Raw genomic sequence first — 26959 nt, 5'->3', positions numbered from 1 at the left:
TTTAGAGGAAGTAGTCTCAAGTCTTCATGAAGAGGAAGGATAATAGCTGCTTTTATATAGTCTAATAAATGCTAAACTTTTATTTATCTGGAAGAAAAATGCCGCTTTTTGAGTTATGCTTTACCTGAAAGTTGGCTGAAAAATGATTTACAGTATTTGATACCTTATTTTCAAATGAGCAGTTTAAATTATCAAATCCTAATATGATTTTATTGATCTCAGTACATTTTGCAGCATTTAACAGTTTTCCTAATGTGCAACCACCTATTAAGGTGCTCCTTGTGAGTAAAAAATAAAGTTAGCAGCTAATTTGCAGAGTTAGGATATGATTTGTTCAGGTGAAAGCTGAAATTTTCTACGTAATTTGCATGGAAAGTAGCAAAATATAAAGATGCTTCCATTTTTGTAATGATACTATGCTTATAATTTATTATTGCCATGGCTTGGTTAAAGACTAAATTGTGAACCAATGGAAAATTAGTTGGTCCCAGTAATTTTAGCTAAAATCATTTGAAAATACTGAGTTGTGCACAAAAACTGTCATCTGAAGTAAGTATTCATTAAATGTGAGCTATCAGTTTACATACATTATCATATTTAATTCTCATAACAATTATATTACTTAATAATATTATCCTAATTTTACAGATAAAATAACGCGTTTGTCAAAGTTAAGTAACCCATCTGAAGTCATGTAGCCAGCGCCAGGATTCCAGCCAAATCTTTTTGACTTCAGGACCCCGGTTCTTAGCTAGTAGACTAGATTGGGATGAACTAAGATCTGATGCTAGACATGTACTTTCAATTGCAATGAACTTCCATGAAAATCTTTAACTGTCAAGTAGAGTCCAAGTGTTTTGCTTCTGGACGTATGTATTTTTACTATTTATGCCAATTAAAAATAACTCATTTAGTTTCAGCTCACTAATTCAGGATTTGTGATAATTTAATGTGGTAGGTAGAATTGAAAAAGTATAAAGGCTTCTTTATGTGAAATCTTACCACTGACATTCAAGTAAAATATTGGTGGGAATGGAGAATAGTAGAATTTAATTTTATGTTACTGAGTACAAGTCATGAAACTTTTTTTGTAAAGAGCCAGATAGTAAATATAGTTAAATGGCCTTGAGAGCCATGTGGTCTCTGTTGCAAGGACTCTACTCTTCTAAAGCAGTCATAGACAATATGTAAACAAAAGAACTGGCCTGTGTTCTAATAAAACTACAAAAGCAGGCGGCAGCCTGGATTTGGCATGTTTGCTGACCCCTGTTACAGAGAATCTTGTAATTTCTGTAACTATAAGCTTAAGATTTATTAATGATGAAACATTGTTTATATGGAGTAGATCTGTTGAATGTTTTGGCCAAAACAAATTTGCCAAAAGGATAGCAATACCATAAAGGAGAATGGAAATGGTACCTCCTAATAGTAAAAATACTTTTTCAGCATTTCTGTGACTACTTAGATTAATTACTTTGATAATTCCAGAATATACTTATTCACTTATCTCTTAGTTTTTAGTTTTTTAAATCTTGAAAAACAAATCTACAATTTGGAGTTTTCACTAATTCTGATAAACTTTCTTTCCTTTATCATAATTAGGAAGATTACTGTAAAAAGACTTGACACGTAATTAGGTTACTTTATTTTACTGAATTTGTTTTGAAAAGTGGTATCAGTAGCTACACTTAGATCACAGCTTGTTGTATAAATGTACAGTTGAACTGTAAGTTCAGAAATAGAGTACTTTGTTTTCAATGTCACATATTATAGATTTCTTATTATAAGTAATTTTGACACTACAATGCCTTTTGGGGCTGTAAAATTTTAATAAATATAAATTGTTTGTGATATTGGCTAATATGGTATATTGGAAATTAAGTCTAGTATGTACTTACTCTTCTCAGAGATTCGTCAGCGAACTGCAGCTCAAAGAAACCTTTCTCCAACACCAGCAAGCCCTACCCAGGGCCCTCCTCCACAAGTTCCAGTATCTCCTGGACCACCAAAGGACAGTTCTGCCCCTGGTGGACCCCCAGAAAGGACTGTTACTCCAGCCCTCCCATCAAATGTGTTACCAAGACATCTTGGATCCCCTGCTACTTCAGTGCCTGGAATGGGTAAACAGAGCACTTAATGTTATTTACAGTTTATATTGTTTTCTCTGGTTACCAATAAAATGGGCCATTTTCAGATGGTATGGAAATGGCATTTCATTTGGAAATAGCAGAGCAGTTATCTGATTAAGCAGGAGTTCCATATTCAATTAGCCATAACTCTTTACAGCTGGCACCTTGCGATACTGAAACCTATTTCTCGAGCTCATTTAACTGTTATGGCTTCTTTGTTTAAATGGCAATAAAACTTTGTATTATTCTGTAGCCAACAGTACAGCATATCTTTTTATATTCAACTTTAGAATGCCTCCAGATTTATATAAAATGGGGATAGAAGAAAACACTTTTGGAATGTATTGATGTTTTTTGCTAAACTCCATACATATATTTTTAAACAAGACAACATATTTCAGGAATAATACTCCTGTATTATGGTATACTTTTGTTAATGTGGGCTAGTAGATTTTTTTTAAGGCATAGAACCTTAGTATTTTCTGATAGATATTTTATAAAGCTCTAAAATGAACATATTGTCTTTATTTTATAGATTATCTCTTTTCACTGTGGTGGATCTCTAGGGGAAGATCCCATTCTGAAGTGTAATAGACTATAGTACCCTGCAGTTTCTTTTGGAGTGTGATTGGGGCATGGAAGTCCACTGCTTTAGCACAGATCACGTTGTTTTACATAGATTTCCATGTCATATTGTTGTATATGATAGTAAATTATTTGTTTTAAATTATTTAATTCTAATGTAGATTAATTTGTTATTTCATGACTAATTACTAATATATAATTAATAATGATTTTGAGGCTACGCAGTAGCTGATATCAGGTAATCAGAGTATTTGTGTAGTAAAATCATTAAAAAATGGAAATGTTATGTAGTACAGTAGATGTTTTTCCTGTTTTCCTTCACAAATGCAGCATGAGATTTTAGAAGACTAAAAAACCTCTTCATTTATTAACAAATTAAGAATACTGACTATAAATGGAATGTATACAAATCTTAAAACTTTTAAAATAGTTATGTAAAACAATACTTTTAAATTTGACATATAATGACAATACTTAAGGCAGCCATATATTTTATGCAATTGAGAAAAGTTAAATTGATTGAAAATTAATGTTTCTGTTGTTATCTGGTTGATTTGAGATACCCATGATTTGTAAATTAAAATTCCTGGTTGTTTAATGAAATAACATTTTTGGGTGCCAATGTATGGATTATATACCTTTGTATATCTAATTTATTTTAAGCAAAAAGTTTAGCAACATATATAGTAATAAAAACTGTATTGTACATGTAAGAATAGGGCTATAGAAGGAATAATAGCCTAGATTTTATGATCATGTAAATATAACATGTTTTACTAAAGTTTTTAATTAGTTTCTGTGTGAAAGACTGTGTTTAAATTGTACATTGCCAAAAATGTGAATGAGTTAAATAATTTATTATAAAGAAGATTAATACTTAATTTTTTCTTTATGCCATATTTGTGGAAGAGAATCAATTTAATGTGTATGACCACAGAGCTCCCATATGTTTGAAAATTAATAACCAGCAGGTACTTGATAATTTGCCAAGCTGTGTAAAAATGACCAGTATTCCTACAATGATTGCTTTTGATGTTTGTATTAATTACCATTGTCTATAACAGCATGAATATAAAGATGCATGTGCAAGAGGTTTAAGACATTTTTATGAAATCTGTTATTTCATGTATCCAGATTCTTTTGTGGATATGTTCACTTTAAATATGTAGAAGTAAAATACTCTAGCAAAAGTTAAGTTGGCTTAAATGCTTTCCAAATCTAATTTGGCTTGCTTATTCAAGTTGAAAATTTGATAATGAGGGATGACCATGTCTGGATTCAAGTTTATTTTTTGATGATAATAATTGAATGTTGTTAGCACAAGTAAACCAGTAACTTAGCTGATGGAATCTTTTTTTTTTTTTTTGAGACGGAGTCTTGTTCTGTCGTCCAGACTGGAGTGCAGTGTCGTGGATCTTGGCTCACTGCAACCTCTGCCTCATGGGTTCAAGCAGTTCTCCTGCCTCAGCCTGCTGAGTAGCTGGGATTACAGGCGGGCACCACCAGGCCTGGCTAATTTTTGTATTTTTAGTAGGAGTTTCGCCGTATTGGCCAGGCTGTTCTCAAACTCCTGACCTCAGGTGATCTGCCCACTTTGGCCTCCCAAAGTGCTGGGATTACAGGTGTGAGCCACTGCGCCCTGCCAGTGATGGAATCTTAAAAGTGTATTTGAGAGCCGGGTGCAGTGGCTCACGCCTGTAATCCCAGCACTTTGGGAGGCCGAGACGGGCTGATCACCTGAGGTCAGGAGTTCGAGACCAGCCTGACTACCACGGTGAAACCTCATCTCTACTAAAAATACAAAAATTATCCAGGCCTTGTGGCAGGTGCCTGTAATCCCAGCTACTTGGGAGGCTGAGGCAGGAGACTCGCTGGAACCCAGGAGGTGGAGGTTGCAGTGAGCTGAGATCATGCCACTGTACTCCAGCCTGGGCGACAGAGTGAGACTCCGTCTCAAAAAAAAAAAAAAAAAAAAAAGTGTACTTGATTTCTAATACTAAGAACTTGGTCTGGAACCTGACTTTTATTTACTAATAGCTATAATTTTGACATCAGTTGCCCTTTTATAGATGGTAGTAGCCTTTAAGTTTGTGATTATTTACAAATCAAATTTCCTTTTTATTCCTTTAAATTATAGGAATTTAGTATAATGTATTGTTATCCTAAAGCCATCTTGAATACTTGAAAGATTTTGTCACAGCCATTTTGAAACCTTTGTATCCCTATATTGCAGGGCGTCTTCTAATAGGGTTCCATTTTGTTTCAGAGTCTTCTATGAAGTCTCCATGTAAACCTCCATTGCTGCCCACCTTATTATGTTCATTCCGTCTTGTTTTACAAAGGCAAACATCACATTTTATTTTGTCACTTTCTTCTCAGTGCCTTCTGTGTGTTGTTTCAATTCAGAGTATCTCCTGCAAATAGTTCTCTTTCAGTTTTCAGAGGTTATAGGGTTACAATTCATAACGTTTGAATGTGTAACTCTTTATTTTTATTATTTTTATATAAAATAAAAATTAACTAAATTTTATGTGTTATTCCTCCACTCCCCACTCACTATTAGTCTCTTATGATATTGTCTAATTTATTACATGAACACAGTATATTTCTTTTCACTTATTTAGGTCATTAATTTCTTTCAGCAATGTTTTGTACTGTTTGGTGTATAGATTTTGCACATTTTTTGGTTAAATTCACATCTAATTATTTCATATTTTTAATGCATTTGTAAATGGTATTGTTTTATTAACTATTTCCAATTGGTTATTGCTAGTTATAGAAATACAATTGATTTTTGTATATTGCTCTTGTATCCTATAACCTTGATAAACTAATTTATTGGCTCTAGATAGTATAACGTTTTTGTAGATTATGTAGTATTTTCTACATAGCCACATTGTCTGAATAAAGAAAATTCTACTTCTTCCTTTCCAATCTGGTTTTCTTTTATTTATTTTTCTTATCTTATTATATGAGCTATAACCTTCAGTACAGTGTTAATAGACGTGCTAGGAGTGGACATCCTTGCCTTTTTGTTGATCTTATGGGAGAAGCAATTATTCTTTCACAGTTTAGCATGATGTTAGCTCTAGGGTTTTTTGTTTTAATAAATGCTCCTTATCGGCTTGAAGTGCCCATCTATTCTTAGTTAGCTGAAGGTTTTCTTTTAAATCAGTAATAGATTGTGGATTTTTTCAAATGCTGTTTCTACAGCTATTGAGATGTTTTTATTGGACTTTGTTTCTTTGTTTTAATGCCTGTTCATATAGTGAATTACATTGATTTTTAAATGTTAAACTAACTTGCTTTCCTGGAATAAATCTCATTTGATCATGATGAATTATCTTATATGCATATTGTTGGCTTTGATTTGCTAATATTTTGTTAAAAATGTTTATATCAGTACTCATTAGGAATATTGGTCTGTGGGTTTTTTTTGTTTATTTTTTCCTTGTCGTATCTTTTTCTGGTTTTGGTATCAGAGTTATGTCGGTTTCATTTCATAACATTATGAATAAGTATTCCCTATTCAATTTTCTGGACAATTTGTGTAGAATTGGTATTATTTCTTCCTTAATTTAAATGTTTCCTTAATTTTAAAGATTTGACCAGTTGAAGCATCTGGGCCGGTTTTGTTTTGTTTTGTTTTTTTCCTGAGAGAAAAAGGTTTTTTTTCTTTTTTTTTAAACTAAAAATTCAATTTCTTTAAGAAAAACTATGACAAATATCACACATGAACATAGATGCAAAAATTCCTAACAAAATTTTAACAAATAATTATTTTTATCTTCTTGAGTGAACTTTAGTAGTTTGGTAGTCTTTCAAGGAATTTGTCCATTTTATCTAACCTGTAGAATTTATTGGCATTAAGTTGCTCATAATATTCCCTAAGTATTCTTTTAATGTTTTTACAATCCAGAATTATGCTATTTTTCTCATTTCTGATGTTAATAGTTTGTATCTTTTTTTCCCTGATTAGTCTGGCTAGAGGTTAACAATTATATTGATCTTTCCAAAGAACCAGCTTTTCGTTATTATTTTTGTATTTCCTATTGTATTAATTTCCTCTCTGATCTTTATTATTTCTTTTATTCTGTACTTTGGGTTTCATTTGCTCTTCTTTTATAGTTTCTTAATATGGAAGCTGAAATTATGGATTTTAGTCCTATCTTCTTTTGTAATATAGGTGTTTAATATTATAAATTTTCTTCTCATTATTGCTTTAGCTGCATATCATAAATTTCGATTTTTTTTTTCATTTTCATTCAGTTCAAAATACTTTCTAATTTTCCTTTTTTCTTTGAATCCTGGGTTATTCAAATGTATGTTATTTAGTCACCAAATATTTGGAGATTTTTCAGATGTTTATCTGCTGCTGATTTCTAATTTAATTCTATTGTTAGAAAGCATACATTGTGTTATTTGAATCTTCTTATGTGTATTGATACTTGTTTTATGTCTGAGAATGCCATGTATTGGTAAATGTTTTATATTTACTTGAAAGAACATATATTCGTGGGCGATTGGTCCCAGGATCACCCAGTGGATACTGTAATGCACGGATGCTCAAATCTCTTAAAAGAAATGGCATGGTATTTGCATATAATCTATACATAACCTTCCATATACTTTAAATCATCTCTAGATTATATATAATGCATAATAGAGTGCAGTCAGTTATCTTTTAAGGTGATTTAAATAATAAAAAGTCTTATATATTTACCCACATGATAACTGTTTTAGATTCTTTATTCCTTTGTGTAGATCTTGCTTTCCATGTGCTATCACTTTCCTTCTGCCTGAAGGACTTCTTTTTAACATTTCTTGTATTGTTGTTCTTCTAGTGATGAATTCTTTCAGTTTTGTATATCTGAAAAAGTCTTCATTTAAAAAAGATGTTCATACTGGATATAGAATTTTTGACAGTTTTTTTTCTTTCAGAACTTTACACATACTGTTTCATCGTTTTCTGACTTGAGTCTTTTCTGATGAGAAGTCTGCTGTCATTGTTATCTTTTTCTCTGTACAGAATGTATTTTTTTTGGTTGTTTTTAAGATTTCTCTCTCTCTCTCTCTCTCTTTTTTTTTTTTTTTTGAGACAGAGTCTCGCTCTGTTGCTCAGGCTGGAGTGTAGTGGCACAATCTCAGCCCACTGCACCCTCCACCTCCCAGGTTCAAGCAATTCTCCTGCCTCAGCCTCTTGAGTAGCTGGGACTACAGGCACGTGTCACCACACCCAGCTAATTTTTGTATTAGTAGAGATGGGGTTTCACCATGTTGGCCAGGATGGTTTCTGTCTCTTGACCTTGTGATCTGCCCACCTCGGCCTCCCAAAGTGCTGGGATTATAGGCATGAACCACCGTACGCGGTCAAGATTTTTCTCTTTATTATTGGTTTTAAGCAATTTGTTCATGCACTGTGTTGGAGCAAAATTATGTTTCTTGTATTTGGGATTTGTTGATATTTTTGCATCTGTGGGTTTATAGATTTAATCAAATTTGGAAAATATGCATTATTTAAATAGTTTTGTCTTTTTCTTCATTTCTCTCCTCTTCTTGATGGACTCCAGTTATATATATATATGTATTAGGCTGCTTGAGATTGTTCTGTGGTCTTGCTGTCACCCAGGCTGGAGTGCAGTGGTACGATCATGGCTTACTGCAGCCTCCACCTCGCGGGTTCAAGCAGTCCTTCTACCTCTGCCTCCTGAGTAGCTGGGGCTACAGGTGCATGCCACCACACCTAGCTAATTTTTGTATTTTTTTTGTAGAAATGGGGCTTCCTCATATTGCCCAGACTGGTCTTGAACACCTGAGCTCAAGTGATCTGTCTACCTCGACCTCTCAAAGGCTGGTCTTGAACACCTGAGCTCAAGTGATCTGTCTACCTCGACCTCTCAAAGTGCTGGAATTACAGGCATGAGCCACTGCACCTGGGTATCATTTTGTATGGTTTCTATTGCTATGTCTTAAAGTTCGCAAGTTTTTTTGTGTACAGTGTCTAAACTGTTGTACACATAATCTCTGGATTTTTTTATACTAGACATTGTAGTTTTTATCTGTAGAAGTTCAATTTTGTTTTAAGTTTTAAGTTTTTTTATGTCTACTTAGCATACTGAATCTTTAGATTCTCAAACATAGGAAATATAGTCATAAGAATTGTCTTAATATTTGTCTACTAATTCAGTCATTTTCATGATTTCTGGATCAATTTTGATTGATTTTTCTTATTGGTGATATTTTCCTGCTTATTGGCATGTCTAGTAATTTTTAATCTGATGCCAGAGATTGTGAATTTTACCTTATTGAATGCTGGGTTTTAAAAATTCCTATACAGTACTCTTCTGAATACTTTACCTAATGGCCTGTGTGTTAGGAGGTTTGTCCACTCTGATTGGAAATGGGCAATATTCTTGGCCCTGTATAAACGCTGTTTCTTTTCACCTTTTTGAGTAGTCTTTTTCCTCCATCCTCAGATAGTTTTCTCACGTGCATACACCAGTCAGTACTCTGCTGAATTCTCCAGTAGACCCTCTGCAGATCTTTGTTGTTGTTTCTCTGTGCCTTCTCTCCTGCTTGGTACCCTTTCTTGTGAACTCGACCTCCTCAGAATTCTGGCTTTGTCTCCTCAACTATGAGAGCCTGCTACACTTCACCTGGGTTTACTTTCACTGCCAAGTGGAAACTATAGGCAATAAGCTGGGGCAGTTGTAGGGCATGTTTTGTTTTTAGTCTTCTCAGGGAACAATAACATACATTGCTTGATATCCAGTGTCTTTAAAACTGTTACTTCATATGTTTTGCACAGTATTTTAGTTGTTTTAGGTGGGATGTTAAATCTGACTCCTGTTACTCTATTATGGCCTGAAATGGAAGTCCCCTGATTTACTATTACGTAGGCTTTTAAGAGTTGGAGCACTTAAAAAAATCAGTTTGTACAGAACTAAGCATAATTTTATTTGCTAGTAGTTATGTAGGAATATACTATAGAATCTACTAGCAAAGGTAGTTCTAATATAGCACATATTTAAATTTATTTTTGTAGTACCGTATTATTAATGAAAACTTGAATGTTCTTCAGAGATTTATAAGAATTACTATTTTGCTATTTTGTTAAAACCTTTTAAAAGTTCTAACAAGCATGGGTAGTTCTTGGTAATGGAATTAAACTTTATGTATATTTCATGTATATAAATTTTGTATGTATTTATTTATTTAATAGGTCTTCATCCTCCAGGTCCACCTTTAGCAAGACCTATTCTCCCCCGAGAACGAGGTGCTTTGGATAGAATTGTTGAATATCTGGTTGGTGATGGTCCACAAAACAGGTAATATTTACTGGGGTGGTAGATAAATGAAAGTGAAAACAGGATGTGTGTGTGTGCACACACTAGGTGTTCTACAGTTTTGTGGCACCTATTTTCTGACTTCATAGCATAATGGAATATTTTATAGCCCTGCAAAAGAGTACATATTCAATTATTTGACAGTAGAAGTTTTGACAACATAGTCTGGGCTAAATCCATTTTGAAAAAATATTAACTCTGCTATAACTTTTAGAGAAACTAGATTATTTCATTGAAACTTTTAAACTTAAAGAGCAAAAACATAATGCACCTCTGATAGGTTCTAAGAAATAGAGCTTTATAGGTATCAGTACTGGACTTGGTGATAGTAGTACTTTTAATGTTTAGAGGAATTTGCATGTATTTAGTACTTAGCAGTTCTCAAAATGCTTTTCCAATTCTTAAAATAACTCTAGGAAGATCGTATGATATGTACAGAGCAATTGTCAAAGTATAGATTTTTAAAAAATTCATAGGGTAGTAGATGTTTGACAGCTCTCCTAATTATTATTTTAAAAAAGGAATCAGAATTTAATGTTTATGTAATGAATTGTATGTTATTCAAAATATAATGACATTTGATATAGTGAAGTATTCGTTGAGTATATCCACAGAGAACTGAGAAAGTATATAAATAGAAAATGAGGAAGATGTTTAGTGTAACTGGGAAAGGTATAAGAATCATGTATAGAAATTAATCTTTGGGTTGTACTAAACAAAATTAAATATGTCTATTTGCTGCAAGACTTCTCAGGTTTTAATAATGTTCATTGTGAATCTCTAAGAGGGTTCCAACTTTTCCAGCCTTATCACAGATTTGGAGGCTTTCATCCCCAGCACTATACTTTGGGAAACACCAAAATTTAAGTGTTCAGTTGTCAAATATGTTTCTGCTAACTTAGTAAAGACGTATTCATTTAACTGTTGCTTAGTTTATTTTAAATTTGATGTATAAATTATATTTTTAAATGCTTGAAATTTGGGCTTTGGTTAATTTTGACTTTTGTTTAATGAATATTGTTTGTGGTTTACTAAGTCTCATATAATTTGTTATGGCATATTTAGCTGTGTTAAAATATAAATTAGTCATGCTGGCTAAATTAGTCTCTGTCATGAACTTTGTCTGCTTTTGTAATTGGTCTGTTCATTTTTCCTTACGGTGTAGGTATGCACTTATATGCCAGCAATGTTTTTCTCATAATGGCATGGCTTTGAAGGAAGAATTTGAATACATTGGTAAGAATTATTGGGCAATGAGATTTAAATAATTTACGCTTAAATATTTTATTCTATGCCATTTTCTATGCAGTGTCATTTTATTTTATATACTGTCTTTGTATACATTGGTTAGGCATATTATCCTTATTTTAGTACATAGAGCAAAGCAGGGAAGACAATTCAGGTTTTTTCCTGTGTAATGTACAGCCTCTAGGCCAGTTGTTCTCAAACCCCACTGTGCATCACAATCACCCGAAGAGCTTAAAATAATTTTGATGCCCAGGACCCATTTACAAAGAGTTTCATTTAATGGACTGAGTATGGCGTCCAGGCATCAGTATATTTTTTAAAGCTCTGCAAATGATTCTCATGTGTAGCCACTGTTAAAAACTGTGGTAAATTGAAAATACTTCTAAAATATTATGTACTACATTTTCATGGGTAAATGTGCAAGGTTCTGGATTTTAAAATACCTAATGATTCTGGTGACTAGAATGTAATCTCACAAATTCTTTTAAGTCATTAATATTATTCTGCTATCAACCTGCTGTGTAACTTATTATATAGGTAGCCTGCTATGTAACCTATTATGCCTTTTCTGCCTTTAATTTTAAAAATTAAAATTCTAATAATTAGGAAGTATGCTTTAGTTCTGTTTAGAGCATCTACCATATTATTATTTAAATAACATGCGCAGTAACTTTTAAAAGGTTCTTTTGAATATCTGCAAAAATAATCTTAAGTGAGTTAACTAATTAGTCCTTGAACTTTGTTTGGTTTGTGGTTTTGCTTATTTTTAAAAAATTCTCTGCAGCTTTTCGATGTGCCTACTGTTTTTTCTTGAACCCTGCGAGAAAAACCAGACCTCAGGCTCCAAGACTTCCTGAGTTTAGTTTTGAGAAGAGGCAGATGGTGGAAGGTTCAAGTTCAGTTGGTCCCTTGCCATCAGGAAGTGTGCTTTCATCAGACAACCAGTTTACTGAAGGTATGAATATGTTAAACAGTTTTGCCCCTTAATAACATGTGTTGTTTAGCAATAATAAAAGCATAATGCTTTTAGATAAAGATGGATTAATTTATCAGATTTTGCTGCATGCATATGTCAACTATTGCTCTGTTACTGTAGCCTTCTGTGTGATAAGTGTGATATGTTTTACTTTTAACATGCAGATTGTATTGTGATAAGCAGCATCTAGCATCAGCTAGTTAAATACTGTTTATGGAGTGACCTTTTCTAAAAAGTGTTGGGAGATTTGATTAGTAATATTTTCATAGGTTATTTTTTTCAATTTATCTGAGTGAAACAGATTATTGAAATTATGAAACAACTATTCAAAGGATAAAATACAAAATTTGTGATTAACGTTGATAGAATAGGTTTGTATCTACCACATGAATTGGTAGAAATTACCAGAAAGCAGGAAACTTTGGAATTATAAAGTTATCCTTGCCTTTTTTTTGGATTACTGTTATCAATAGGACTGGTATTTCATTGAAACAATTTATAAAGGTTCAGAAGATAAACATTGCCTTTGATGTAAAAATCAACCTTGTTTTAGAGAATTTATCAGAATTTATTGGGTTTTGGAATTTATCTTACAATTCTGTTTTAGGAATTCTTGAGGAAGTTTCATAAAAAAAATGGAAAAGATGAGGTGGAAGATTAGACTATTGCCAACTGTTTCTTGCTACAGTGTTAATATTTGGCCAGGAGCTCTTTGTTAATCAGCTCTGAATTATGAAGATTGCCAAAATTATGAAATAGGCCATAATATTTTGTTGCTATGTGTGATATGGAAAAAAATGCATATTAGAAGTTTAGTTCACATAATTTATTTACCAGTCAGGATTAATTATTTTAATTTCTAGGAATTACCATTTACATATATTTGATATTTTCTTCATAAAAACATTGAGTACTGTAAAAATTGCTTTAATTGAGAATATTATATGAAGCAGTGAATTTTCAGATATCAGAAATTTAGTATGGGATTTGAGTATCTATATATTTTTTTTAACTTTGAAGAGTGAACCTAAAATGCGTGTGTTGAATTGGGCTTGGCTTTTGGCTTACTAACAAATATGGAAGTGAATTTGAATACAGATAGCTATGATAGAGGCCTGTTTCTTCCAACACTGAATCAATGCATTCATCTTCTCCAAGTCTGCAGCATCAACTCCAAACAGAATGTCCATTTTTTTTCTTTTGCTTAAGTTGTGCTCTGAGCTGCATGCTGTCACATGCAAACCATCTGCCTTGCCATTGCAGCCTCTTGGAACTGAAAATTAAAGGATTGCATACAGAAGATGCCTAGAGGAAAAATTGAAGTCTTTTCCATGACTAGCCCTGCTTATAGAAGCTAAAGTGAATATCTGTAAGCTAATTATTGGAACAAAAACAAACAAAAAAGACAAGACAAGAAAAAACAGCCAACACAGTGAAAATCTTGATAATGAGTCCCATGCTTTTTATCTTCTGCTAAAGTCAAGATAGTTAGCAAACAACACCTAGCTATACCTTTCCTTCTTATCTAATCTAGGAGGAGCAATACCCCAGATGTCTCATTTTCTGTCTGAAATTCCTGGAAAGAAGTCTTACTTGCTCAAACCCAACCCCAATAAGGTAATGTTATTACATGAAGACAAAACTGGAGGCACGGTTTGATAACTCCATAATGCTAAAAACTGAAGCAAGAATTCCATTTTGTTAAGATAGTTTCTAGAATAATAACTTTCATACTTCTCTTTGGATTCATCAAAGTGGCCATGAGCATCTTTTTCTTTGGCTTTCCAGAAGATTGAAACTTTTCTCAAGACTTCTAACTCAACACTGTGGCACACAGTTATCAATTCCAAGCTGGCTTCCTTTAGTAAACAACTAGAAGTATATCTGATGAACAAATGAAGCTGCATTTGTTTTGAACACCGGTGGCTTATGATTATATTGAACTATTAAGGTCATATCATCTCAATCATCTACTCTTTGCTAACAGCTAATGTTTTAGACTTCTGATTTCTAAATGATGTAGATACTTGCGGTCTGAAAAAAAAACTTTTCTGCTTTAATTCTTATATTATTAAAAGTATTGAAGTGGCTCATTCTTAGCAGCAGAAATTGTAGAGATGAAGTTATTGAAGTTACAGATGGAGCCAAAAGGTAACTTTCTTCCATCTGAACTTTTCTTTAAACAAATATCAGTAATCATTTTTATGAGCAATCAAGAATTAATAGAAGAAATATATTTTTTTCAATCTGTGATGTAAGGATTTTGAAGTTAAGTTTTGCCTGGATTCTGATTTTGGAAGATTTCTCATTTAGGATGAGGCACAAAGCTGTTAAAATTTCTGGACCACTCTTTAGAAAAACATACAGAATCTTGGAAAGTTTTCAACAAAGGAGGAGACCTAGAAGAAATTTCTCCCATTATTTTCTCACCTGAATACCTAGAGTATTTTTTTTCTGGAATTTTACATCCAGATGCTTTGGTAATAGATTATTAGAGAAATACAAGAAATTATGGATATAGATTGTCTTTTTATTTGAGGGCATACTAAATACGCCAAGGAATGAACTGCTTTTAGGCTCCTCAGTTTCTTTTATGGTTAAGTGGATAGTACCGTAACACTTGAATCTCTGCTAAGTTACATTACAGTGGTTTATCAGTTTTACCTTTTTTTAAAAAGCATTCTTTTAATGGTATGTGATAATCATTAGAGTACTAGGTTTCTACATTGTTGGTATTCTAATGCAGTGATTTTTTTGGCTAGCATGTTTAAAAAATGTTACTGTTAATATTTGTGTTTGTATTGCCCGGTTGTGTTTGTCTAGGTCTCATGCAATTATTTTAGTAGAATATAGTTTTTGTCCAATTGAAAATAACTTCCTGATAATAAAACTCATGGCATCTAATCAATACTATCAAAAATAGCAAGTGAAATTTATATAAGGTAAAATTTAACTTGATAATACGATTTTAAAGGTCCTTCCCTTTCTTTTATGCAAAATACTGTTACCATTAGGTTGCACTGAACGAGGGAAAATTCTAAGTTTAGTATTTTTGTTATGATGCTCCAGGAAATTAAAGTATTTGATAATGTAAATTTTGTTGAATTCCATGTATTTACCAGATCTATTAAATAATCTTTTTATACCTTTGTTTATATTTACTTATGTGCAGCCTTCTCAAGATGTAAACTTGCTTGCAGTATGTTTTTGCATGTTTGTTTTAGATATAGAGATCTTTTGGCCTTCTCACTCCCTTTTCTAAAACACCTTCACTTAATAGTTTAGTTTTAGATCATTGCTTAATAATTAAACTCTTGGCCAGACACGGTGGCTCATGCCTGTAATCCCAGCACTTTGGGAGGCCGAGGCGGGTGGATCACGAGGTCAGTTTGAGACCAGCTTGGCCAATATTGTGAGACCTTGTCTCTACTGAAAAATACAAAAATGATCCAGGTGTGGTGATGCGTGCCTGTAGTCCCAGCTACATGGGAGGCTGATGCAGGAGAATCACCTGAATCCGGGAGGCGGAGGTTGCAGTGAGCTGAGATTGCGCCACTGCACTCTAGCCTGGGCGACACAGTGAGACTCTGTCTCAAAAAAAAAAAATAATAATAATAATTAAACTCTTAACTTGTCTAATTGATTTGTTCAGAAGTAGTAAATAATTAAATGGTATTCTGTGTGTTGATGAATACTAGCTATTATGAGTGGTTATAATTTAATTGAATTTTATTTACTGAGTTATTGAGTTGAGTTGGGGTGAAATTTATACCTTTGTTTCTTAAATATAAGTTAACCATTTTCCTTAAGGCAGGAAAATCTTGTAAAAAGTGCCTTGTTTAAAACTTGTGAGTTCAAAGACATGTTGTCAATTTTAATTTAACACAGTTCCTTTGGGTAAGTTTGTAGCTTACATATATAGTGGGCACTGATGTGTTAGCAAGGCAAAAATATATGAAGTTGTTTTGCTAGACTATTATTTAATTTTCTTAAAAAATTATTTTTTCAAGAACTAGAGTAAAAATGTAAACATGATATTCTTTTATTTTATTATTATTATACTTTAAGTTCTAGGGTACATGTGCATAACGTGCAGGTTTGTTACATATGTATACTTGTGTCATGTTGCTATTCTTTATATGTTTTTGCATGTGTGTAGTTTATAGGTGAGGCAGTGATATTCATTATATAATTACACTGTTTTATGAGTTTCAGTTTTCTAGCTGAGTTGAGACTTTGTTCAAACAACCGGAAGCCAATTGTTACTATTTGGTAAAATAATAATAATAATAATAATAATCTCCCAAGAACATTGAGGTTGCGATGGGGTAATGGCAGGAGTGGGGAAAGAAATTGCATGGATCATTTTTTGTTTTATCACATTGTGGTATATTGTTTTCTTGGCATTATAGATGCCAGAGTTGAGTTTAAAATTTTTCTTACAGATGGAATTAGGTAATTCAGGTAATTGTTTCATATCTGAGTGGGCCATAAAGGGAAGAGTAGGGTTGTTTAATTAGTGTGAACACAAAGCCTGGTTTCTCTCATAGTATTTTATGCCCAAATATTAACATCTTCTGAAATATATTTTATTCCACCAAGCTCTTTTAAACTACAAATTCACAGAAGAAATTTGCTGTTTTTGTTAGAATGGGCAAATGATGAACTTCCATAAAAATGAAAAAAGTATGTTTGTAACACATTAAGTAATCTTATAAAGCTCTGTGGTTATTAAATGTAATTCTCTGTTAATCATTTACACTTAATTATTTAGATCTTGTTTGATGACTTCTTACAAAATGGCATTGGCATCCAAACATCCATTACCTATCTTATTTAGACTACCTGATGTCTACATCGTAGGTGTCATATCACATACCAATTTTTTGTAGTGTTACTGCTGGTAAAAAATTGCTTTTCTGCAAATTAACCCAGGAGAAGAAACTTAATCATTAATAGGCTCTTTGATTATTTTCAGTTTCCACACATTTCACCAATTTTGTAGTCTTCCACATATTCTCTAAAATACAATAGTGACTGGAAAACTTTGTGTATCTTGTTGTTTTCTGATTATGATAGCACATGGTATTTCTATGAATTCTTGTATTGCAGACATTTAAAAATTTCAGTATTGTAGTTCTCCTCCTTGTATTAACCACTTCTTTATGGCCCCAGAATTTGTACATTAAATTGGCTTTGACAAGTAAAGTCTATTTTTGAAAATAGTAACATCACAAAACTTTAATATGACAAGCCTTGAATTTTGATACCTCTCCTGTTTCAGTACAGTATTGAGGCAGTCTGTCAGATAGAATATGACAAACTATGTGGGCCTGTTTCCACTTAAACATGTTTATTGGTGAGTTACATCCTGGATTCTGAGCTTTTTGTTTTTTCATTTCTTGTGGCTTTATTGGTTTGTTTCAGAAGGCTTACTAAACTATAAGAAATTGTGAAGTTCTTGCCAAGTAAATACTGCTCTATGGCTAGAGAGTTGTGGAAAACCATGATGCTTAAAATTCTGTCTTGGATACATTCTGTGAGGGTAGAATTACAAATGATTGGTGACTCCTGAAGTTTTCCACGGATAACTTGTTTGCCCTTGTAGCAGAAATGATTTGTACATGCCTGGAGTTTCATTTGCCCTTTCTGCTTTTCCTTTCTGCTCTGGAGCATTGAAATAACAAAATTCGAGTGACTTACTGCTTTTCTAACTTGGATTTTTATAAGATTCCAAGTGTGTAGCAATGCTATTTTAAGTTCCATATTAAGATACAAATAAGATTTTAAAAAATGAAATTTGGCACAAATTAATTTATGGACATTCCTTACTTTTTGTGAGCATAGGAAGTTTTCATATAGTAAAACTATAGAATTTGGGCCTTTATTCTACGTATCAAAAGGAGGAAGGTAGTTATAACTGATTATATAAGCCAGAGTCCAAGATATCTCTTTAAAGAAATAATTATTTTTAAGTATTTTAAAAGTCTTGGCATAGAGTATGTGAGCTATAGATAATTTGTGTTTGTTAAAACTGGTATGGTAAAACCATGGATTTCTAAGACTTCCATATTAACATGTGTGCATATAACACATAATTTCTTTGCAAAACAATTCTATTTATTTAGCAAAACTGACCTTTATTATACAAGGAACTTAATTAGAACTTTTTGCTAAGGCTGGCCTTCCCTCCAGAGTTTTTGAATTAGTAACATTTGTAGTATATCTTAAGGAATCATCTATAAGAGTAGAAATATCTGCTTTTTTCCTGAACTGATATGGTTTAGCCATATTTCTCCTAGCAAAAATGTTAATTGCTGTTGTTTACATAAACAAATAAATACTTTAAAGCTATATTTTTATCTTTAACATAGAAATTGGGTGGCCCAAAAATTATCTGCTTCAGTCATTCCCTCCCCCATCCTGTTCTTTAAATTTTAAAGAATTAAAGGCAGTTTATTCAATACAATTGTTATATTATTATTAAGGGATTTGAATTGAGTAATACTTAAAAAGAGAGTTTAAAAGGAGTAAATTTTCGGTAGGGACTAGTACCCTTACTTCACTTCTGCTATGGAGATGGGATTAAAAGACTCTTCTCTTTCTCTCCCTCACATGCTAGGTATATAGTACATTCTGACCCAGAGGTTAAATACAGAGGACTTATCTTGCAGAGGGATGAGGAGAGACTAGCCATGCCTTTGGAAAAGATAGAAACCTGACTTCCCGGTTTTTCGATAATAGAGATATATATCAGTGTAGGAAAGCACCATCCACCCACACCCACCCACACCCACCCACCCACAAAGTATACATTTACACATTGCTTACAGGGTTCTCTGGACACAAGGGAAACAGTTTCTTCAGGAAATGTAATCTGGACATTAATATATTTGCATTGTTTGCTGGACTATTGTATTATAGCACATAATTCTGTTGGGACTATGATTTTTGGACATTCAACTTTCAGATGTGTCTTTAGTAACTTATTTTGTATGAAAATATGGGACATTAGAAAAAGTATAATTATGGGTTTATTTCCTCTGAATTACTTTTTTTCTTCTACCATACTAACTGTAAAGGGAGTTATGTACTTATTTTAAAAGACTTTAAGGATAATGTTAGACAATTGTATGGTTTCTGTGTGTGTGTGTGTGTGTGTGTGTGCGCGCGCGCGTGTGTGTGTGTATTTATTTTTTGCTTGCCTTATTTAGCAGTTTTAACATTCGGGTATTCCTAAAGTTTTGAATCTTTATCTTTTCAGAATCTTTAGAGCAAGATGTTCTTGATAATAGTACAGAGCAGACAGATGACAAAATGCCAGCTACAGAACAGACACACGAAGGGATTGAAAAAGCATCTGACTCAGAGGAACCAGAGGAGAAACAAGAGACTGAGAATGAGGAAGCCTCAGTGATTGAAGCTAACTCCACAGTTCCCGGAGCTGATTCTATTCCTGATCCTGAACTAAGTGGAGAATATTTGACGGCAGAGTAGTAAATGCTTCCACGTGCCTTCAACTGCATATTTATAGTCTTGTTGATGTCAGTTATTGCTTTTTCGGTGGCACTTTCTTTTTTTGCCCCTCTAAGGGTATGCTTGTGTATCATTTGAATTCAGATTGCCTAGCTATTTGAACATCTCAAAGTTATATATACTGGGTATTAAAATTAAAAGCAAGTGATATCAGTGAAGTAAGATCCTTTTGAATGTACAAAGACCCGTGCTATTGAGACAGGTTTTAGATATTTTTTATCAATTCTAAAAGTAAACAAACATGATTGCCTTCTTGTTTTCTGTATGTATAACCTGTAAATATCCATTTTGACATAGGAAGAACTTTGGTTAAGAGTAAGTTCTCTAATTGTGTTTGTTTTAAGGAATGAAACTTGGTTAAGATTTTGACTACTTCATTATTAAAAATTGATAGAATTTTAGCTCCTGAGATATTTACAACTGGGGGAAATGTCTATTTAGGCATTTACATTAAGTGATACGAAACTTGTTATTGTTACTACATAGGCACTGGTACGAATTCTCAATAAGAATGCAATGGAACAGTTAGGTAGAACCATAACTACATAGGCACTGGTACGAATTCTCAGTGAGAATGCAATGAAACAGTGAAGTGCAGTGTTTCTTTTTGATGTCTTTTATTTTACAACTGGGCCAAAGGCACATGATGTATATAATTAGTTTATATTTACACATTAGCATATAGGAAATATTTCTGCACTTGACTGTACTTGAATTCCGAACATTATTTATACATGTAAAATGATGATATATAAGTGAATTTTGTGCTCTTGTTTGTATTTTATTAAGGAAAATAAAAATAATCTGGCATCAGTTTCATTTTGCTAAATATCTAGTCTTCTTCAAACAGTATCTTGGTGGGTGACTTGGCTGCCTGAAAAATCTTAGGAGGAATAGCTAACAATACAATAAATCTGTAGATTCTTCTTAGAGCAAATTATGATACTTTTATTCAGACTTGTTTCCTTTCTAGTTAAGAGAAATAGTGACATTTAGAGGTTTTAATCAGAAGTTAGGTTTTTCTGATTCAGGAACGTCTTAGGCCAGGCATTTGTAATTTTTAACTTTGAGAAACAAGTTTTGTGAGAATAGGATGTGGATTGCTGGTAGTTAATTGGATTTAATATTTGTATTAAGGATTAACTGGAAAAAATGTATCTCAGTGCTAATTCTTGGACCTTTAATACAGTGTGCTTATCTGTTATGGCCTCCTTTTATCTCTCTTCTCCAGTATTAAAAAAAAAATGGAAATCAAGTTATTATGCTGAAGGGAAAAATATACCTGTATAAGAATGGTGTGTCTGGCTAATGTTTCTAAGTTGCACACAGTTTATTAAAAACCGAACAAAACATTTTTATCATTTGAAAATCTATTTTTATGATTTAATATCTCATATGTGACAATTTTTTTTTTTTTAACTCAATCTGTTAACAGATCTGTTAACAGTCTGGGACATCTTGGTATAGTAACCAGAGTTTTTGAGCCTACCGTATTGGGCTTAAATTTCAGGTCTGTAGTCTTGGGCAAGTCACCTAAACTCACTGAGATAATTTTTTCACCTGTAAAATGGGAAGAATTATGTTTATTTTTGAAAGGTATTAGGATAATTAAAAATAATGTAATGTGCCTAGCACACTACCTGATAATGGTGGTGTTGGTTCTTATTAACGTCTTTAAAATATGCAAGGACCGTAAGTTTTTCCTCTTGCAGATAAGGAAATTTAAAAATAATGTGAACATGTAATTCAGCTGCTCAGATTCAAGCCAATGTTTTTTGCATCAGCTTTTCTTTATTGTATGTATGTGTATAAATGCATAGATTAAGGAAATAGGAAACTGAAACTCTATAGAATAAAATCTTTTTAAAAATAATTGCATCAGGTTTTTTGTATGTTACTTACCCATATGTAGTTTAGTAACATCTTGCTTAGTTATGTTGTTACAAAACGTTCAAATTCTGATATACATTGCTTGAAAATGAGTGAGTACCTCAGAGAAATTTGATAGACTCAAACGGATAGTATGACAAATACCTTTGAAAGCAATATGGAGGAAGGTTAAAAGAGGATTAGTAAAATTAATGCAATAGGTAACATGTTTGTAACCATATAGTATCCTTTTAGACACAAAAGCTTATTTTCGTTATTATAATAATAAACAGTTAATGGTTGAAACAGTAGTAAAATGTCCTATTTTGATTATTAAGACTAGTATAAATGAGGAAAGCCAAACTATTAAGTACCATTAGCTAGAGTGATCTTAGCTTCCTTGCTTACAATTGCTCAATGGGTCATCATCTAAACTCTTCTATGTCCTGAGCATGATCTACAAACATGGTCTAGCTTCTGTCTCTCCATCTTCCCTCCATCATTGTGCTGTGGCCATATGGAACTCCTTTCAGTTCTCTGACCATGCCCTTTCCTGCCTCAGATTTCAGCTTAAATTTTCCCTCCTCAGAAAGATGCCTTCCCAAACTCCCCATCTAAAGCTGGCCTCTGCCTTTTACTCTCTATCATGTCGCTCTCTACTCACCATCCCTATCACAATGTGTATTTGATTTGTTTGCTAGTTTACTGTCTTCACAACATAGTGTCTGTTTGTGCAAGGGTCTTATTTTTCTTATTCACCTCTGAATCTCAAGGGTCTAGCACAATGCTTGATGCATATTGTGTGAATAAATACTTTGTTGCCAAATCCAGTGAAAACTCTCTGTTCTTGTTTCACTGCTTGGCAGTATTGACATTGTTGAATACTCTTTCTTTGAGACGCTTTTTTTCTTTTGGCTTTTCACATATCACACTACTATTCTCTTATTTCTCTGGCCTCTTGCTCTCAACCTTTAAGTGTTGGTGTTCCTTAAGTTCGACCTACTATCATCATTTCTTCATTCTGCATATTCTTTCTCTAGGCATTCTTCTCAACACCAATGGACTTACCATCTGTCTCTCTGAATCTCAGATCTCCAGCTTTGATCTGTTTCCTTTACTTTAGAGCTATATATTTGCCTGCCTACTGGCCTGTCTCTCACAATCCATATATTCAAGAATGAATACTATACTTTGCTTCAAACCTTCAGAACATTCAAACCGTTTATGTTTCTCATCTAATCAAATAGTTACCCTCTAAGCCAGAAGCTGTAAACTCACCTCTTTTCCCTTTATTCAAACTGTCAATTTTTGTCTCCTAAACATCTTCTAGTTATATTCTCATTTCTCTATTCACATCACATTAATAATGATGATAAACATTTGCATTCTTGTTCTGTGCCAGGCAACATGCTAACTGCTGTATATATATTATTTTATTTGTACTTTGGCAAGAATCCTGTGAAGATTTTTATCTTTGGACATATAGAAGAGAAAGCTGAGTTGTAGAGAGAATATGTATTTAAGTTCGTTTGAGCTACTATAACATAATACCACAGACTGGGTAACATGATGAAGAAAAATTTATTTGACTCACAGTTCTAGAAGCTGGGAAATCCAAAGGCATGATGCTATCATCTGGTGAGGGCCTTTGTGCTTTGTCATCCCATGCCAGAAGGCAGAAGGGTAAGAGAGGGCAAGAATGAGCAAGAGATAGAAGTTGCAACCTCAAGCTCTTTTATAATGAGCATTAATCCATTCATGAGGGCTTCACCCTCATGACCTAAACATCTCCATTAGGTTCCAGCTTCCAATGCAACAGTTTAGCATAGGTTTTCAACACATGTTTTTGTAGCATTCAAACCATAGCAGGAAGCAACTTTTTTAAAGTTGTATACCTGGTAAGTGGAAAACAGGGATTTAAATGTAAGTAAATGACTTCAGAAGATTTACTCTTAATTTCTGTTGTACTGCCTTCTAATTTTGGCCTCCATCATTTCAGATCACCAAAGCTGTCTCTTAACTGGTTTCTTTGTCTCCCACCTTGTGCACTTGCTATATGTTCTGTGTGCTGCAGCCTGAGTTTTTAAAAAATGGAAAATGAGGGGCCGGGTGCAGTGGCTCAAGCCTGTAATCCCAGCACTTTGGGAGGCCGAGGTGGGCGGATCACCTGAGGTCAGGAGTTTGAGACCAGCCTGACCAACGTGGAGAAACACCGTCTCTACTAAAAATACAAAATTAGCCAGGCATGGTGGTGCATGCCTGTAATCCTAGCTACTCAGGAGTCTGAGGTAGGAGAATTCCTTGAACCCAGGAGGCAGAGGTTGCAGTGAGCAGAGATTGCGCCATTGCACTCCAGGCTGGGCAACAGGAGTGAAACTCCATCTCAAAAAACAAACAAACAAACAAACAAACAAAAACGGAAAATGAATCATGCCACACCATTGCTTAGACCTTTTAATGACTCTTTAGTGTTCTTGGAATGAAGTCCAAATTTACTAATAAGGCCTGCAAAGCCCTGTGTAATTTTGCTCCTAGTTATGGCTGGCATCTGCACCACAACTATGGCCACTGCCACCTCCCCCACCACACATTTTAAAAGTAACAATACTAGCGTTTTCTGTGCTTTGCATATACAAAGTCTTCTCATCTCCCAGCCTTCTTGAGCTTTTCCTCAGCCTGAGATACGCTCCCACTCACATAGACATTGGGGGCACTAAATAAAAATAGCTGTTTAATTGAATTGGAATCGTTCCACTTGGAACCCAAGTTTGGAAATTTTGCTACTTGTTAAGCTAGGCCTTTTATTTTTAGAGTTGCTATTTCTCATACAAACTCATTTTATGCATTAGACACACACAGTCACTATTGTTATGGAGAACATAATTGTATCAGGAGAGCTATAGCTTTGGATGTGGATGTGTGTGCGTCAAGGGAGCGATATTCTGATTATATGATGATTTTCATTAAATATAGTATGCTGAGTTTCTAAAAATCCTAAATGACTTAGAAATGGTGCTATATGTGGTTTGTTTGACCCCTGCAAATCTCATGTTGAAATTTGATCCCCATTGCTGGAGGTGTTTGAGTCATGGAGCGGATCTCTCATGAATGTCTTGGTGTTGTCCTTGCAGTAATGAGTTCTTGCTCTATTTGTCCCCCTCTGGAAGCTGATGGTTTAAAAGAGCCTGGTATCCTCCCTCTCTTTCTTCTTTGCTTCCTCTCTCTTGCTCTGTGATCTCTGCACACACCATCTCCCCTTTGCTTTCTGCCATGAGTGGTCTGAGGCCCTCACCAGAAGCCAAGCAGAGGCTGGCACCATGCTTCTAGTACAGCCTGCACAACTGTGAGCCAAATAAACTTCTTTCCCCCCCGCCCCCCCGCCCCCAATAAATTACCAGCCTCAGGTATTCCTTAGCAACACAAATGGGCTACGACTCAGGGGCATAGGGATAGCAGGCACCTAAGCCAAGCCAGAATGCAAGATGATTCGTATTGAACCACGAATTTTACACTGCCTCTCAATGTTGGTGTCAGCGTTTAAGGTTATTTAAAAAATATAACCTTAAGGTTATATAAAGTTTTATTTAAAAAATAAAACCTTATAAGTCTACTTTTATTTCCAGTGGATAGCAACTACTTAATTGTCTTAAAACTTTTTTCTTACAATATTACTTTACAATATTACCTGTTGGATTTATTATCTGTGTACAAATCAGTTAGTTGAAAGGCCAAAGAATAAAGATAGTTTATGAATTATGAATAGCTGTTTTGAAATGGTCATGGAGATTAGCTACTCTAGAAAATTGGGAGAAGATACTGTATTAAGTTACTATCTGGTATAACTTCAATTAATTGTGAAAATTATAGCAGAGATCTAGATATAGTTTATGAACTCCTAAAGAGACATTAAAAGGAATTCAAGTACTTATGTAAAGATGAACTAAGGTAGAGATGGTTGTGAATTGGTGATCTGCTATATGTTACAGTTATGTAATTTGACTTGTTTCAAAATTATTAAAGTTTTAAGTGTATGCATTCTACTGGTCAATAAGTAAATATATTCAGGCTCTGAATGTAGACAGATGAATATATAAATAAAGAAAAGTACATTTGTTAGAATACAAATAAGAATAAAAATTAAAATGAGTACAGAATGAAAACCTTATTAAATTGTATCATTCCATATATTATTTGTCTCATTCTAATTTCTTTCCTCCTCAGAAACTAATCTACATTTTCTACTTTAATGCTATTTTAAATGACTAAAAATTACTAAATTTATTGGGTAGTAGGTATCCTGCCCCAGTTGCCCGACTAAAAATTACTAAATTTATTGGGTAGTAGGTATCCTGCCCCAGTTGCCCGACTAAAAATTACTAAATTTATTGGGTAGTAGGTATCCTGCCCCAGTTGCCCTTTATCAGTTTGCCTGTGTATGAAACTTAGATTCCATTTAATTTTCCATTCTTGGTCCTCCAGAGCATCTATCATACTGGTTTAATTCATACTATTAATGGACTTTAGGAGAAGGAAACACCATCCAGTTATATGGTTCTATATTATTTGATGCTTTTTAAAACCTAGATTTTCTGCTTTATGCATTTTTCTCTATTTTTTAAAGTATTTATACTTTCCTTTTTGTTTGGCAGCAGAATTAATGGAAGTTGGAAGTACTCTGGAAAGATTGAAAAATGTTCTCAAAAATCTCCCTTGTAAATTAGACTTTTAAGTTTTTAGTCCAGGATTCTGTGAGAATAGGCCAGATTTTCAGCTGCCAAAGACTTTTACCAGATCCCTGGCACTTGATTTAGGACAACTGGAAAAAATCATTTATTTTCATGAAAATAAATATTTTGAAGGGTGAAGAATGTGGGAAATTAAATGTACATTGTTTGAATACCTTCTCTTGGTCAGGCACTGTATGCTCAGTACTTTCACACAGTTCTCACAACAACCGTGTGAGGAGATAGAATCCTGTCAAACAGATTAAATTCATTCCCCAAGACTATTTAGTTTATGGGCATTGCAAATGGAATCTGAACCTAGGATCTTTAAGTCCATACTCTTTTTACTACTTGTGAATCCTCTCCTTTGGCAGATGTAAAAAATAGATTAATGCTCTTTTTGGTTTTTCATATTTTTGTGATAATTGTTACTTCTTCAGGGCAGTCTTAACCTGAGACTTGCCAGACACCCTATTCAACACCTTTCCTTGAAATTCCTTCTAATGTTATCTCCCATATCAAACTATGAACTCCTTGAAGGCAGGA

The 26959-nt window shown here is 33.6% G+C and overlaps 1 protein-coding gene across 2 annotated transcripts in view; it reads left to right on the top strand.

The window, feature by feature from the left end:
• The window catches only part of LNPK (lunapark, ER junction formation factor), a 78959-nt gene extending 57269 nt beyond the window's left edge, over positions 1 to 21690 (top strand). Inside the window, exons 9-14 of one of the 2 annotated variants that reach the window (XM_015110408.3) lie at positions 1908 to 2120; positions 9937 to 10042; positions 11226 to 11296; positions 12093 to 12263; positions 13819 to 13901; positions 19549 to 21690. In XM_015110408.3, coding sequence (XP_014965894.2) covers positions 1908 to 2120; positions 9937 to 10042; positions 11226 to 11296; positions 12093 to 12263; positions 13819 to 13901; positions 19549 to 19557 — 653 coding nt within the window. In that variant the 3' untranslated portion in view covers positions 19558 to 21690. The remainder of the gene's footprint in view (positions 1 to 1907; positions 2121 to 9936; positions 10043 to 11225; positions 11297 to 12092; positions 12264 to 13818; positions 13902 to 19548) is intronic. The other variant, XM_015110405.3, reaches the window with a different exon arrangement.
• The last annotated feature ends 5269 nt before the right edge of the window (positions 21691 to 26959 follow it).

This window comes from Macaca mulatta, chromosome 12 (assembly GCF_049350105.2).
Source record: "Macaca mulatta isolate MMU2019108-1 chromosome 12, T2T-MMU8v2.0, whole genome shotgun sequence".
NCBI lineage: Eukaryota > Metazoa > Chordata > Mammalia > Primates > Cercopithecidae > Macaca > Macaca mulatta.
The sequence above is the reverse complement of the archived record's forward strand: the minus strand, read 5'-3'. Positions and strand labels throughout refer to the sequence as shown.